The sequence below is a fragment of the Mus musculus genome, chromosome 9, assembly GCF_000001635.26.
Source record: "Mus musculus strain C57BL/6J chromosome 9, GRCm38.p6 C57BL/6J".
Classification (NCBI taxonomy): domain Eukaryota; kingdom Metazoa; phylum Chordata; class Mammalia; order Rodentia; family Muridae; genus Mus; species Mus musculus.
In genome coordinates, this window is record NC_000075.6 from 64916064 (window position 1) to 64932670 (window position 16607).

General features: G+C 45.3%; 2 protein-coding genes across 13 annotated transcripts in view; one reads left to right on the plus strand and one right to left on the minus strand.

The window, feature by feature from the left end:
• Positions 1-3604, plus strand: part of Dennd4a (DENN/MADD domain containing 4A) — a 113544-nt gene extending 109940 nt beyond the window's left edge. For 5 of the 10 annotated variants that reach the window (XM_030243937.1, XM_011242651.3, XM_030243938.1 and 2 more), the window contains one exon: positions 896-3328. In XM_030243937.1, coding sequence (XP_030099797.1) covers positions 896-1032 — 137 coding nt within the window. In that variant the 3' untranslated portion in view covers positions 1033-3328. Of the gene's footprint in view, positions 1-895 lie in introns of all 10 variants that reach the window. The other 5 variants (XM_006510743.3, XM_006510741.3, XM_006510745.3 and 2 more) reach the window with 2 other exon arrangements.
• A 3193-nt stretch (positions 3605-6797) lies between these two features.
• The window catches only part of Slc24a1 (solute carrier family 24 (sodium/potassium/calcium exchanger), member 1), a 28760-nt gene continuing 18950 nt past the window's right edge, over positions 6798-16607 (minus strand). For 2 of the 3 annotated variants that reach the window (NM_144813.2, XM_017313271.2), the window contains 6 exons: positions 16104-16187; positions 15117-15208; positions 11895-12650; positions 11100-11189; positions 10106-10272; positions 6798-8607 (listed from right to left, as the gene is read on the minus strand). In NM_144813.2, coding sequence (NP_659062.1) covers positions 8358-8607; positions 10106-10272; positions 11100-11189; positions 11895-12650; positions 15117-15208; positions 16104-16187 — 1439 coding nt within the window. In that variant the 3' untranslated portion in view covers positions 6798-8357. The remainder of the gene's footprint in view (positions 8608-10105; positions 10273-11099; positions 11190-11894; positions 12651-15116; positions 15209-16103; positions 16188-16607) is intronic. The other variant, XM_030244216.1, reaches the window with a different exon arrangement.

Here is a 16607-nt window from a genome sequence, read left to right on the forward strand (position 1 = left end):
CGCTACCTGTTTCCTATGAGAAAGAAGGAGAAGTCGCTTCAGGATGATATCTGAAGATACATGGCTGTGCGTGATAACACATGCCTACAGTCCTAGTTCTCAGAAGGCTGAGATGCTATGAGTTACAAGCCAGCTTGGGCTGCAGAGTAACTCTAAGGCCAGCCTATGCTACACTGAAAGACAATAATCTGAAAAAGATTAAAATATTAAAATCTACACTTTCCCACCAAGTCCTCAAACTAAGTAGGAAACATAGATAAAAACACACAAATTCCAGGTAGAGCTAAAATTTTTACTAAAAAAAAATTAAATCTCAAAAAAATGGATATGGATCCTTCCTTTTCTTAAGTTTGTTTTGTTGGGAAAAATCACCATGATTTTTTTCTCTTTCTTGATGTTAGGAATTAAACCAGGGGCTTCAGCCAGGTACAGTACAAGGGCAAGCGCTCCACCATGAGCCGTTTTCCCAGCACTCGTTCCTTATTTTGACACAGGTTCTTCTTGAACTTGTACTGAAGCCCAGGCTGGCCTTGCGCCATCTTCTTGCCTTAGCCTCCCCAGGTCCTTGACTGCACTGTAACAGGCACTGTTCCATTGCCCACTCTTAAACCGTGTTACTGCCCATGAAGGGCAAATTACAGCAAATATGTGTGTGGTTTTCAGTGGTTGTTAACACTGATGTTTGATCAAAATTGCTATTTGCTACCTAGCCCATGCTTAGCACTCGAAGGCTCCCCTTCTGCAGGTTCTGTAGTCATGAGCCTGTGGATCTCAGAAGCACCCTGGAGATGCATTCTTGGCCCCTAACCTTGTGGTTTTGTTATATTATAGCAACTTGACTCTGGTCGATATCAGACATCAATTTCTTGTTGTATTTCTTAACCCCATTTTGCAGATGCATTTGACAAAGAATACAAGATGGCTTATGATCGTCTCACGCCGAGTCAAGTCAAGAGTACACATAACTGTGACAGGCCACCAAGTACTGGAGTGATGGAATGCCGAAAAACCTTCGGAGAACCTTATCTTTAAGACGTGTGTGTATATGTATACATTCAATATATATTGTATAGTCAGTGTACAGAGTAACACTTTTAGACTCTAAACTCCACTTTTTGAGAATGCATTTGTAAATGGATTAGAAAGTTCAGGTGACTTTGTACAGAATGCTTTTGTGGGACAACAGTGACAGACAGGGAGAGAGCCACTTACTTACCGTTTGTTTCTTCTTTATCAGCCCTGTAAAGTAATTACATACTCTATGATGAGGAAGTCTCTTTTAAAAATGGGTAGCCACAAAATTAGACTGTCTTATGGTTTCTCATGGAAAAGACAGGTGGGAAAATCATGTACAGAGCGTAGGCAAAGATGTCAGATCAGAGTGTGTCCTGCTTTCGTGAACCGTTCATGGACAGTTCACGCTTTCGCCATGAAGTTCTATTATACATATTTTAAATTGTTTATAGTAAGTTGATATTTTTTTAATTTTTAAATTTAATATAGCAAACTTAAAATGACTTTAAACTTATGAAACAAGTGTTTATTTTCTTTGTGTCTGCTCTTTGAAGTAATTAGCACAGCTGCAGATCTCTATGTATATCTACCTATATTTTTTTTATTACTTGAGAGGAAGAACTTTAACTCGTCAGTGCTAGTGTCTGTGCCCTTGGATTGCACGCTAGCTCCCCTGAATCTGACTGGTGAGAGGGACTGAGGGAGGCATGGTGTGAGCCCTGTGCAGGGAGTGCCAGGCAGGGCACCTGCGCCATGCTCACCAGTCTCTTCTACTACGAAGATGCGAAAGTACCCAGGGGAAATATCTCACAACCCAAATATCAGCGTGAGTCTCATTGTGCTATATGAACACTTACAGAGGGGGTATGACTGACAACGGACTCTCTAAATCTTACCCAAAATACTGGGTATGAAACAAATTGCACTATAAAATATGTATCTGAAATATGGTTTAATGGGGTAGTCTGTTAATAATATATATAGAGAGAATCAAAGTATTTTTGAAAGAAGAATAAATAGTAACGGTCTAAAAGTGCATCCAGAGAGAATTTCCCATATTGAGGAACTTAGTTTTTTCACTAAGCTTCAGGCTCTGAAGTTCAGGAATCGAAAATGTAAACTCTACTTAATCAGACAAGAAACTCAATGTTTAAGAACCAGTAGTAGTAAATTGACTTCAAATCCATTTTTAGTTATATTATTTCTAAAATCACTTTCTTTGAATAATTTCTCATAAGGAAAAAGCATCCTTTGGCCTCTAGAATTAATTATTCATGTATTTTCAGTGTATGTATATACATTTGCAAAGGTTGTCATTTGTAAAGGAAGGCTAGCCATTTTAACAAGAAGAGGAAAGGGGAGGCGGTCCCAAATTTGATGTTTAAAGCAAGTGGAGTCCATGACGCTTGACCTGGGATATCTTAAGAGCCCGGAGACTCACCCGTTCAGCCGCAGGAGAGCTGCCTTTCGGTCCCTGCCCCCATTGAGTAGCCAGGCTGCAGAGCTTTTGCCTCTGGCAAGTTGTGGAGAGCATAAAATGTGAATCTTGAGTTCAGTTGGCTGAGGCTGAACTAACTTACTTGAAAACACTGGTGCTGTGCGCGCGCATACCTACCCTATGCGCGCGCATACCTACCCTTTGCGCGCGCATACCTACCGCTCCTGTCGATCCACATGGCCTCCCCGGCCTCACTGCTTCACGTTCCTCAAGTCACTGAGAAGTGTATTCAGTCTCCCGAGACTGGGGATGTTCAAGCGGAGGTCCTTGGCACTGGTAGTAAACATGCCCTCTAACAGGATTTGGGGTCTCATCTGTGCTTTCTTCTTCCTTCCCTTATGAGAGCAGTTTGCACTGCTGCCTCCAGTTTCCGTGATGCACACTGTGTGGTTTGTTGGTTTCTACTGTCTGACAAGCGCAGAGAGGCAGAGCTAGTTCTTCGTACTCACTCGGAAACAGCATGACTTCTGTCTCCCACCCTGCCCTCAGTTTTGTTCTCTGTCTCTAAATAAAGTTGTATTTTTCCTGCTTTTAATCCCCAGGAAATATCATTGTATGAAGATAATTTTTAAAAATAATACCTGAACATGGGCTAGAACTCAGTAAGTCCTGCTCCAAAGAAAACTAAAATAAGGTTCGTCTTTTTGAAACAACTTAATACAAGCTGGTTTTCAGTTTTTTTTTTATTTACCGTACATTTTGAAAAATTATGACCAACAGTGTTGGATGTCCTTGCCCTCTACTCTTAGGTCTTTTCCATTCTTAGTTTTGCTTATGTCTAAATTGTTGGAAATAAACCATGCTCTTGCTAATATAGTTTAAGACTCTTACTAGGTTTGAATGTTACTCTGTGTATGTACATACTACTTTAAATAATCAACATTTCCCTCCTGTTGCCAGATGTCACAGTATGTAGCTATTCATCTTCTGATTTTGTTTTCCTTTCTATTTTTTCTAACCTTTAAACCCCTGAAACTATCAGTTATTTTACTATAAGGTTGTCTAGTATGTCTTCCCATTTTTGTACATAGAGAAATGACCCTGAAAATGTTGGTTCAGCATTTTAGGCAATAAATACTTATTTTTACTTCATGCTGATAATTATTATTTATTGGTGCAACTAACAAGCACTATCTATTCCTATATATAACTTGCATTGTATTTTAATTAACTTACAAAAGGAAAATAATTCTTTTAAAGTGGGTATTAGTTCAACCTTATTTTTTCTCTTCCATCATCGTTTATAGACTGCTTTTAAGCATTTCATGTCAGAGTGAGAGGGAAGAGTGAGCTGCCCAGGAGGCCATGGTTCGGGTGCTTAGTGTGCTCGTCCTGTTTAGATCCAGCACAAAGCTCTGTGTGAGCCCCAGCAGCTGCCTGCTGCCTTCATGAGCACGAACACCCTCAGGACTTGCAGGCTTAGCACCGCTCTCACCTTCCTTTGCTAGCCCCAAAGAAAGCAATTTGGTGGCGACACTGTTGGCTGAGACTGGGCACTTGTCTGTTCAGGGATCATTGAGTCTGACACCTGTGTATATGCTCACACTGAGAATGCTGGGAAAACTCCTACTGTCCACAGCTGCTCCTCCACATGCCTTCCTCTTGTATAGTAAGAGTTTTTCCAAGTGAGTTTCCTTTACTGTAGCGATTGGTGGACTAGTCTGTAAAGGGAAAATGTCCGGTTCTACTCACTAGTCACAGTACTGGACCTGAAGACCAAAAACACACCTCTGGCTAGGCAGGCTAACTCAGGCCTGAGTACCCTCCCAGTGACCCCCTGAAGATGGGTATGCAGCATAGGGACCAGCCCCAGACCACCTATAGGCTGTGCCTGCAGATAAGGGCAACCAGTTGTTTCAATTTATCTACCAACCTGTACTTTCAATATAAATTCCATTTCTGCCCCCTCAGAACTCATTTGTTAAATAAACGAGAATTCTGCTATAGACAGTGTTGTTTAAAAAAAAATAACTTTTCAGATCTGTTGGTGATAGTACAATATAATGTTCAAAATACATACAGTAGCTATTTTAAAACATTCCAGTTTTCAAAAACATCTATTTTAATTTATTATATAAAGTTTTAACCCATTTAACCAGGAAGTCCTTCATAGTGTTAGAAATATCTATTGCTAGGACATCAAGGAGCTGTAACTGCGGGAGGTGGGGGTGGGGGACACCAGTCACACTCCTATGAGGTGAAATCTACTTTGTGTAATTCCACATCATTTGCTATCCAATGAAAGGCCATCTCAGCACTATCTTGGCATACTAGCACACTGGCTTCTCTATTTTTAAAGGGCATGCTTTTGTAAATGGGTATATATATATATATGTATATGTATATATATATACATCACAAATTTAATTGGTTCTTTTAGAAGTTACACAAATTGAGGCTTTGAGAAGAACGCTTCCTGCTCTCCTGGTAGGGCCTGAGTTCAGATCCCATGTCCACCTCAAATGGCATCCTCTGCATCTCCAGGAGATCCAACACCATCTTCTGACTATTGCAGGTGTATGTACATGTGTACGCATGCGCGCGCGCGCACACACACACACACACACACACACACACACACACACGCATGACCTTTTCTGGGGTCAAACAAACTTTTCAAAGTGGTCACCTAAGACCATTGGAAAACACAGATGCATACATTGCAATTCCTAACAGTAGCAAAATTAAAGTTATGAAGTAGCAATGAAAATAATTTTATGCCTGAAGGTCACCACAATGTATTAAAGGGTCATAGCATTAGGGAGGTTGAGAACCACTGCCCTAGCATGACAGGGGTCCCAGGTTTGTTTGGTTTTTTTTTTGGTGTGGGGGTGTGTATATGTGGGTGTGTGTGTATGTATGTATGTGTGGTGTGTGTGTATGTGTGTACATATACATATATTTCAATTTTTAGAGACTGGAAAGCTGGTTTGGTGGCTAGAATACTTGCTGTTCTCTCAAATGACTCAAATTCAGTTCCAGCACCCACATCAAGAGGCTCACAATGCCCATAACTCCAGCTGCAAAGAATCTGATCACTCTTCTGACCTTTGCAGGCCCCTACATACATGTGGCATATACTCAGACAGGCACGCACATATACATAAGTTTAAAAAAAAGTTACATTTTCTGTGCCCCTGAAGTACTTTCTTGCCCCAGTAAATCCCCACTCATCTGTCAAAACCCAGCTTTTCTTTTCTTCTTTAAAATATATTTATTTACTTATTTTAAATGTGCTCTGTCTACACATACACCTGCATGCCAGAAGAGGGCATCAGATCCCATTACAGATGGTTGTGAGCCACCATGTGGTTGCTGGGAATTGAACTCAGGACCTCTGGAAGAGCAGTCAGTGCTCTTAACCTCTTAGCCATCTCTCCAGCCCAGCTTCTTTCTTATCGTTTCCTCTCACAGCATGACGTGATTGGAACTATTTTATAGGCAAAGGAAAATGCAGAAATTCTGCTACTTGAGGAAAGGATGTAAGACAATTCCTGTTAGTTTTAATCATTACATGGTTTTGGAATTGTGGAATACCCTGCTCGCCACCACTCAATATCATAAGCACCTTTGGCTGTTGGCAAGGTGACATGCTTGAGGCAGGCTGGAGCCGGCTGCTGACAACAGATTGGCATCCAGCATTCTGGTGTTGGCTTCTCCTTTCCACGGGATTGGCCTCTCCTGTTCGGCTATGGCCTGTGGGGGCCCCACAGAAAAGTAGCACCATGAGGAAGAAGAATTAAGAATATGAAGTCTTCATACAGCAAGCGTGCGGACTGAGTTTAGGGCCCCCCCCCCAGGATAAAACCCAGATAAAAGGCAGGCATCTATAATCCCAGGCAGGGGAGTGGGGCAGAGAACTAAGGAGCTCTGGGCATGGCTGAATTAGCCTGTCCAGCTTAATCGTAACATTTTGGGTTCAATGAGAGGTCCCATCTCAAAAAGCAGAAAGTGAGCAGAAAGACACCCAGTACCTACCTACCTCCACATTCGCAGACACACATTTGCATGCGTGCACGCACGCATACACCATACATGGACAGTATGGAATTTGAACATTATATATTCTTTTTTTCTTTTTTGGTTTTTCGAGACAGGGTTTCTCTGTATAGCCCTGGCTGTCCTGGAACTCACTCTGTAGACCAGGCTGGCCTTGAACTCAGAAATCCGCCTGCCTCTGCCTCCCAACATCATATATTCTTTATCAGTCTTCTCTTGCACTTTCTGACCAGATGCCCTAAAGATGGGGTGACTGTATCCATGTTTGTAAAATAAAATGCCAGTGGACCCACAGTTTTCATTGAAATTTAATAAAAGTTACTTCCAAAAAAATGGGAATTTTGAAGAAGTACAGCCCATCTTAAAAGATGAATACTTGAGTACCTCCACCCTCCATCACCAGAATGAACCATTGCTTTTCTTTCCCACCCACCCCACTATTTTCTCACAGGCTACCACATCACTCCTGGTGTCTATGACATACATCATTTGCATCATAATCTGCAGACGCTCATGTTCCTTGTGCTCTGAAACCAAAGACGTGAAAGTTTTATTTCTAACATTCTCCTCAGCTTGATTGTAGGAAAAGCAGTGGCCAAAGATAGTTAATATGCAAGCATGTGAAACGTCATCGAAAATATTTAACCATGACTTCTTAAGGTATCCTTTGTGCCCTTAAAAATACATACTCAACCAGATGTAGTGGCCATCTTTTAATCCCGGCACTCAGGAGGCAGGGGCAGGTAGGTGTGTGACTCCAAGGCCAGCCTGGTCTGTGTAACGAGCAGTACTCTTTCATTTCTTGCTGTGTCGTCATTGCGCTAAGCAGTTTTGAAATTTCTCCTTTGTAAACTCTCTTAAGACCCACTGATAAACTATTCAAAGGACTAGCCTTCTTGCTTTACAGTCTAGTCTAGGTTGGCATATAAGCATAGCACTGAGCCCTAGATCTCTTCATGCATCCGCCAGATTTGGCCCTCTGCAAATGCATCCCTTTGGCTCTTCAGTGACAGTTGTCACTCCTGGGCAAGAAAATGCCCAAGGGCAGCAGGGCAGCTGTGTCAGAATAATCCTTTGAAGTGGCCACTGATGGAGACAAACAAATGTGGATTTTCCAGGAAGTGCATATGTTTACATAGCCCTAAGAGTAGTTTTCTTCCTCAAATCCTTGCCTCCAATTCAAGTCAAATTACAGACTTTCATTCCCTAGGCTGCTTTCTGTTCTAATTTCATTTTTCAGAAATGCAACAATAAAAGCTATTATCTTCCTTTTGACACAGAAAGCATTGGCATGCGTTTTCACAGGACTGTGGGGTAGAATGATAAATTTATTCCTGCCCCTGCCTCCAAGCCTTCCCTTCTTAAACTCATTAACTGAACTCACAATGACAGCAAACCTGATGTGGCTTCACAATTCCACCAGGAGGAATAAATAGCGTGTGGCAGTGTGTGTTTAGGGCAGTGTTCAGGAGAACAAGCCTTTGACCCCTGCATGCTGCACCATGGCTCTTCAGGAGTGACAAGGGAATTGTGAGCAAGGGTACTTGTCTAATTTCTGCCATCCCAACTGTAACTTCAGGTCTCATACAGGAAGTCCTCTGACTGCATGACAGCTGCTTGCCTGAGTGATAAAAACTCTCCCTTCCAAGGTAACGTTCTTAATCCACCTGAAGCTGCAGGTGTTTGCAGAGAGAAGCCTCAGTCATAATGACAGTCACCTCTGAGGGTCTACGCTGCCCGGCTCACATTCCTGATCATGTTCATTATTTGATTGGTATGGTAAGAGGGACGGTAACTTCTGGCATAGTCCTCTCCTCTATGTCCATCTTGAGCATCAGTGGCTGAATCAGACAGACACAGGGCAGGATATGATTCGATCTTCTAACATCACACTGATTACCAAGAACACAAAGTAAAGAAGGAACATCGTGAAGCCCAGGATCTTGTTCATTCTCCATTTACACGATGCAATTGAGAAGATCACAAACAGGAGCATGAGAAACAGCAAGACGATTGCACAGAACAGGCCGTTGCTGCTGACAGGAACAGGCTGCAGCGCATTGATGAGGGAGAAGAGGAGCCACGGAACAGGCAAGCTGCAAAAGAAAAATAGTACGAACGGTGGCCATGTTTGTAATGCCCCTGGGTGCTTGATTAGAGTGATTAGTAATGCCCCTGGGTGCTTGATTAGGGTGATTGGTGTCTTAAGGTTTTCAGAGCTCTTGTTTTCACACTCAGGATGAAACAGAAAGCATTAATCTCAAATCACTGATGAGGAAACGCAGGTTAGAGAGACACAAGTTCTTGGCAGAGAGCTCAAAGCCTGTCACAGAGAGCCTGGGATAAGACAAGGGCTCTGAGCTGGGCATGCTAGCATAGCACTAGGCACTGAGGCAGAGCATCCTCAGTGGGAGTCTAGTCTGAGCCAGGAAGACTGAGTCCCCCAAAAATCAATGAAAAAGGTGGCCTGAGTCTGATACCCCCACTTCCATCCCCACCCCCATCTCCACCCACAAATGCTTATCGACATGCATAGGACTAACCCTAGTCAATGTGGAACTAGTTTCTCAGTTTTTATGATTAAGTCCTATCTCAGGATAAATTTTCTTTAGTGATCAAATCTTTCTGATACCTACACACACACACACACACACACACACACACACACACACGTTCCAAGCAAAATAACCAAATATAAGACATGACCAGGTAGGGCTGGGGAGATGGCTCAGCAGGTAAGAACACTGACTGTTCTTCTGAAGGTCCTGAGTTCAAATCCCACCAACCACATGGTGGCTCACAACCATCATTAATGAGATCTGATGCCCTCTTCTGGTGTGTCTGAAGTCAACTACAGTGTTCTTATGTATAATAAATAAATAAATAAATAATAATAATAATAAATAAATCTTTGGGTCAGAGCAAGTAGAGACTGAGCAAGCGAGGCCCACCGGAGCAAGCGGAGGTCCTAAAAATTCAATTCCTACAACCACATGAAGGCTCACAACCATCTGTACAGCTACAGTGTACTCACATACATAAAATAACTAAATAAATCCTTTTAAAAGGAGAAGGAGGAAGAGGAAGTGGGGAGGGAATGTTTAATCCCAAACCAGGCTCCTTATCCCACCCTTGATCATTCTGTTTTTGTTTTTGTTTAAAAAAAAAAAAAAGACAAGGTAATGAAACTGGCCCAGGTACTCAGGCGGCCTGCAAGACTACGGGCAGGGGGGGAGTGGTTAAACAGGAGGGTGGACTAGTTCTTGTTTCTATAAAAGTTCTTGTTCCTCTGAGCTAGCAGGAGCCCACATACAAAGGAAAAGGAGTGACGTGACCCTTCCAGTCCCTGCTCTACCCTTGACAGGCAGCACTCTCTTGTATTGGGAAATAGAATGAATGAATGGACCTCACATCCTGTCAGCTAATTTAAGGCTGTGGTGAATGGAGGGAGGATGCTTCATTGCCTCATAAGGACTAACCTTACAAATGCCCTTTCGTTGCATCTATAATGAGTAAAGAAGAAAGCCAGCCAACTAAGCGAATGCAGTTTCTAGTTATTCTGAATATGCCTTAGGAAGCAACACTACCACTCACCCCACTGTGATGTCAAATATGTTACTGCCCACTGAGCTTGACACAGCCATGTCTCCCAGGCCTTTCCGGGCAACGATCACACTGGTGATGAGGTCAGGAATTGAAGTGCCTGCTGCTAAGATTGTCAAACCCATAATCTCTTCAGAAATCCCAATGGTTTCGCCAACCTGGTAAAACAGCAACAGTCATGAGAAACCATGGCAACCCCAGGTGGAAACCATGACAACCCCAGGTGGAAAACCAGAGTTCCCAGCACCAGTGACACACTACTTTATAATCAAAGCACTAAGGCTCAGAACATGCCCTCTACAGGAGAGGAATGGGGATGGGTTGAGAGATAAAGAGCCAGGCCCCTGCCCTAGGCTGCAGGGAACCACACAGCTCTTCACTGTGGGCACTAAAAGTCTAATGATACCAGGTGTGTCCTTCCGACTGTAACAACTCCACATGCCCAAAGAACTGCCCCCTCCCCCACAATAGTCTGCTCTGTCAACATTTCTTTCCTGGACATGTGAGCTCTGCTGTGCACTGGCAGCTAAGCCAGGCTGCAAATAGAAGTTCAGACAGTACTATCCATATGCTTAGCCTAGAGAAAAGCCAGAAGTTATGATTGTGTGCCAAGTTCTGTTCTGGGCAGAACACGAAATCTCGTGGTCCTCAGGCAGAGGAAGACAGGCATGATGCCAGCGAGCTGACTCAGCGAGGAAAGGGATTTCACCAGCCTGAGTATCAGGCCAGCCTGGTCCACTGGAATCCAGATGTGAATCCAGATGTGAAGGGTCTCCTGTGCCTTGATATAGTTGAATACCAGTTAGGGCAGGAAAGCCATGCTTGGAAAGCATTTGATGGCATGAAAGCCTCCTTTTAAAAAGCCTTTACAAACAGCGTGGGAACCACAGGCACACTGGATGTTGATAGTTCTGGATCCTGGAGACGCATCTCAGATGGCCAACACTAGGACCTGCAGTGGAAGACTGCTCTACTGCCCACTCACCTGGTGAGCCCACCATACCATGAGGTATGAGAACATGGCTATCCAGATGATGGATCCCAGGAAGGTGATGACAAAAAACTTCCTGGACTCCTGTAGGGGTTGCAAAGGGAAGAAAAATAAGTTGCAGAGGCTACTGGCCTTTGGCCCCTCTCTGAAGGAACCCCAAAATGTGACGAGGTCTAATGGATGAGTGATCTTGAGGAAGATAACAAGCAATGTGCACGGAGCTGTGGCCCTGTCCCCAGAGAGTCCCTGGAGCCAATCGGTAAGAAGAGATGTCCAGGAGCCTGGCTTCTCAGCCAGGCATTCAGCAGGACCAGGCCGGAGAGAGCTACAGACTTGCTCTGGAATCACACCCAGCTAAGTGCTTGAATTTGACTTTTGCACCACCACCACCACCACCCCTGCCCCATTCCTCTCTGGACTTTATGTGGATTGTATTATTTCCCTACAGAGAGAATGATTTGTAGAGAAATAGCAATTATCAACCTGGGTTTTCAGATGACTCTATGAACTCTGGATGGGGTACAAGGCCATCATTCCCAAACTACAATCAGAATACTGGGATTGGAATCCAAGAGGGACTGTTCCACACTGCTTATGGTGGCAGGTGTAGGGCACACCTGAGGTCTCCAGCTCCTGACTCAGGTGTGGTGCATCCTCCCCTGCAGAGCTACAGTCCCACTCCACATCCTCATGGTGATGTCCATCCAGCTAGGTTCCCCAGCCTTCTACGTAAAGGCCTCGTAGCCTCTCTCAGGATGGGCAGCATGATACACAGCTAGATGCTCTCACCTGCCTCCGTACATCAGGTATTGTCAGCCACAGTGGGAACACGATGGGCAGGAGGAAGAGGTAGATGGCCTGCTTCTGCCTGCTGTCAGGCCATTCCAGAGACAGAGGCTCCTCATTTTCCTCCTCCTCCTCTTCCTCATCTTCCTCCTCTTCCTCCTCTTCATCTTCTTCATCCTCCTCTTCCTCACTGTCCCCTCCATCACTTTCCCCTCCACCATCTGCACCCTTCTCACCTTGGGTGGCCTCACATTGATCTTCAGCATTGGCTTCTGTTTCACCCTCACCATCTTTCACCTCAGTGTCGTCTGGTTGGGTTTCACCTTGCCCTTCATGCTTATCTTTGCCTTCTGCCTCAGTTTCCCTTTCTTGTTCAACTTCTTTGCTTTCTGCCTCAGTTTCCCCTTCTTGTTCCTCTTTGCCTTCTGCCTCAGTTTCCCCTTCTTGTTCATCTTCTTTTCCTTCTGCCTCAGTTTCCCCTTCTTGTTCCTCTTTGCCTTCTGCCTCAGTTTCCCCTTCTTGTTCATCTTTTTTGCCTTCTGCCTCTGTTTCCCCTTCTTGTTCATCTTCTTTTCCTTCTGCCTCAGTTTCCCCTTCTTGTTCTTTTCCTTCTGCCTCAGTTTCTTCTTCTTGCTCATCTTCTTTCCTTTCTGCCTCAGTTTCCCCTTCTTGTTCATCTTTTTTTCCTTCCGTCTCGGTTTCCTTTTCACCCTCTTCACCTGTCATTTCTCCTCTGCGTTCAGCCTCATCCACATCTTCCTACAATCCAAAGACAGCAGATTAATGGCCGGCAGCAACTGTGCCTGATTTTTCATCCCACTTGCTCCCTGTTTTTATTTTGTTGCTGTCAGAGAGCATCTGTACAGCTAAATATCCAGAGGAGAAAACTGGCCCAGCAAACTTCCCATTATGGCATGCCTGCCCCGTAGTCATCCAGCTTTTATTTGGTTACTTCCAAGGCTGGAAAACTCACCATCTACAGCAACATTCCCACCTTTAACAGCACCTTTAACAAGTTTGAAGTCAATATCTGTATCAAAGCACCCCCCCCACCGCATTGTTTACGCTGCGGAGACATATACAGCATGCCTAAGTACTCGTCCACAGGATAGCTGCTCTGCGAGCTGAAGATTGCTGGGTCTTCCAGCTTCCTGAATGCTCTGGCACAGAGGCTGCCACAGCTAGAAGAACTTGTTATAATTAGCCATACCTTGAGTGGAGCATCCAAAACTGAACACGGAACCTACACACTGGAACAAGACTATCTCCTCCCTTGTCCTAGGTGCCAGGCTTCCACATTGCCTAATATGGCATGATGCTTTGCCATACACGACACCTTGCTAAATAAGTCTACTGAACTCTCAAACTCTTATATTGTATGTATAAGATGATGACACATATACCTGTTTGTCACACATTCTTACGTGTCAGACACAATTGTAAATGACTTCACAACAACAATAGTATTTGCTGTATTTCATGGACCCATCAGTACATAGAATTGTACCCATCTTACTAGTGGAGAAACTAGGGTAGAGGAAATTGCCCGTGGTCAACAGTTTGTATGTGATGGCACTGGGATTTGAACATCTGTAGTTCAGTTCTCGACATTTTGACCACCAAACTAACATCCCAAGTCTGAAGACGCCTCTGGCTTCCAAACTTGTTATTTTGGCATCTTATTAGAAATGCAGATTTCTGGCTTTACTATATCAGCTGACTTAGCACCTCTGAGATGGAAGAGGTCATCTGTAGCTCACATCCTCGTTGTCCTACACACTAAGAGCCACTGATTCTGATGGTCCCAGATCTGAAACGACCTGTAACACGATAGTCTAATCCCTTGAGCAAGTTTTTCTTTAGTTTTTTTGAGATAGGGTCCCTCTGTGCAGCCCTGTCAGATGTGAAACTTGTTGCATAGACCAGGCTGGCCTTGAACTCACAGAGATATGCCTGTGTTTGCCTCCTGGGTGCTGGGATTAAATGCACGATCCATCCTGCCCAGCCTACTTGGAAATGTCTTAAGCGGGGATGCTGGAGGACCTGCCCTGGGGATGCTGACTCAGTGGGTAGGCAGGGAACAACTTTTTAAAGTTTTCCCATATTCTCCTAATATGCTACCAGAGTCGAGGATCAGATGAAGAAGCAAAGTGTTGTTCTCTGAGCCTTCTTGGGCCTCTACCCTGCTCCTTCTGAGGCTCAGCTTTACCTCCTGGGCTGAGGTTCCAGATGTTTCTACATGCTCTCGTTCCTTTTCGCACGAGTTGGCCATGGCAGGCCTGCTTGGTGCTCACACACCAGAAGACACCACCTGAGAGACAGAGCCCCAAGACTGCTGGACTGCGCATGGTTGAAGAGTGTGCCTCTGGGCGCTGAATAGGAAGAGCAAGGCTAGAACTTGCTGAGTTAACATCTGTTTATTGCCATTCACTCGACCTGTATTGGATGCATCATGTGCTAGGCAGGATGTTTCCCTTTGGGGTGGAGGCTGGCATGGCTCAGACTTGGATGCTGTCTTCAGGAACCTTCCCTAGTAGGGGAACTAGGTGGGGCTCGGAAAACAGGAAGCAGCTGTGGAAGCCCCATGTCAGGTGCAAAGTCCCAGAAACATCTGGATTCTGGGGCTTCATGTAGACAAGGGAGCTTTTTACCCATTCCAGGCCACACAAGGCTATCTAGGGATGGAGAGAGAGGGGCTCTAGGGAGAGGGAACCATGTGAGAAAGACCCATAGTAGAAAAACACGGATATAAAATAAACTTGGCCAGAGAGTGCTGGAAGAGGACGCTGTCAAGGCAGAGCGATGCCGAGTCTTAGCAAGCTATGGATACAGGTACGGATAAGGATGTAATAGCAATGAAAGACCTACCCAGCAGCACTCTTCCTGCACTTAAGCCACTGGTGGTCTGGGATAGTCTGGACTCAGTCTCTGGTGGCTTGGTTGACACACTAGCAATTCCTTGTGTTCTTTATAGCCCGTGGCTGAGCATACACACTCTGAGATATGTATAATCTCATGCTGGGTGTTGCCATGAGCTGTCTGGGTCTGGGTCTGGAAAGTGTGTGCTTTTTTTTTTTTCTTCCAAATGACTTTAGAAAAGGGGCATGGTTCACCCCACAGGGATAAACAGGATTTCAGGCCTTATTATTTCAGGAATTATTTTGGCCAGAAAACCCTTCTTTGGCCTCTGAAATTCCTCCAGCTGTGCAGAGGCTGAGAGCCTACCTGGCAGCCTGGATCGTCCTCCTGATCTCCCTTGGCGTCTGGAGCAGGGGCTGGAGTGACCGTGACCGCAGGGAGCTCGGCTGGCTCATCCTCTTAAAGGACAAACATGGGTTAGGTGAGAGCTAGATGGGAACTGAGCAGGTTCTGGGAACAGCTTGCAGAGACAGGCAGGAGAAGGAGAGGCTACAGGGCATTTGTGAGGGGCTCAGGAGGCTTTCAGGAGCTGGGAATTGAGCTTGCCCTGTCCCCTGAATGCGTGAGGGATGAGAGGACATCTGGGGAGCATTGCCCTGTATTCTCAGGCATTTCCTGGAATTGTGGCTGGGGATGCTGGAACTACTTGGGTTAATGGAGCAGGGAGGGCTGGTCCTTAGAAAAAGATCCCACTAAGGTCAAAGGCAAACTTCTCTGAGACTACGGATCAGAATGGTGGAGTAGAGGCCCTTGGAAAATATGAAATGTTCAGATTAGCTACAGGCTAACGAGCTCTTGGCTGTGTGGTTTTGGGCAATTCACTTCATCTCTCTGAACCTTGGTCTCCTTGGCTATGGAATAGAAAGAACGACTCTCTATGGGTTCCTGAGTGAGCCAGGGAAGCCTGGTGGGCAGAGCCCACGAGTCAATGCTGTCCTGCCTGCTAGGCTTCTGTCACTGGGCTCCAGGTCACCTGCCCTCAATAAGCCTGCTCATGTCAAGCCAGTCACTAGCAACAATGTCCTTGTGTAGAAGAAATAGAGTCTCCCTTGGGACGCGGTTTAGGAAATAGGATATGGGAACTGGGTGATCCCTTGGCCTTCCCTTGCCTGCCTCATCTGAGGAGAACCAGGAGGAAGCTACTGGGAGCCTGTCACAGAAAAATCACTGAAGGAAAAGCCTCAGGGACACTGACTGACATGTGCCTCAGTGTCTGCTCTGCACTGGCTATGACAGAAGCAGGGGCTGTGGCAGGAGAAACCTGGCCAGTGGCCAGTCTGGCCATCCTCTCACCGTCTGGGCTGCTTTCTGCTTTGGTCTGGGAGAGAACTCTGGCTTCCTGATTCAAGCTCTCCTGCTTGTCCTTGGAGGGGCGGGCTGTGAAGGAGAAAGGAAGACATCTTATCTGGGGCCGCTGGGGCTGCTGGGCATACCTTTCAGTCAGGATCCTGAACTGCTTGAAGCTGATAGGGTCTGGAAGGCTGGCCTAGGACTGTGGTGTCTGCGGCTGATCTCACCAGACCTATTCCTGGTGCCCCATCTGTAAACTTGGCTGAGTCCCTGTGCCATCACTAACTGGCTATGACCTTGGGCAAGTTGCTCCCCCTATTTCCTCTCTGATAAACATATGGCTGGTTTGGGACCAGCCTGCAGGATGCACTTCCTTTATGACTTCAAGCAATGGCTCATTTGAGACCTCTGACCCAAATTCAGTAGGAGAGTCCCTGCCAGGATCAGTCAATGATGACTGTGATGGCCAGGAAGAGGAGGTCTGATGACAAAGGACCATTTTTGCCA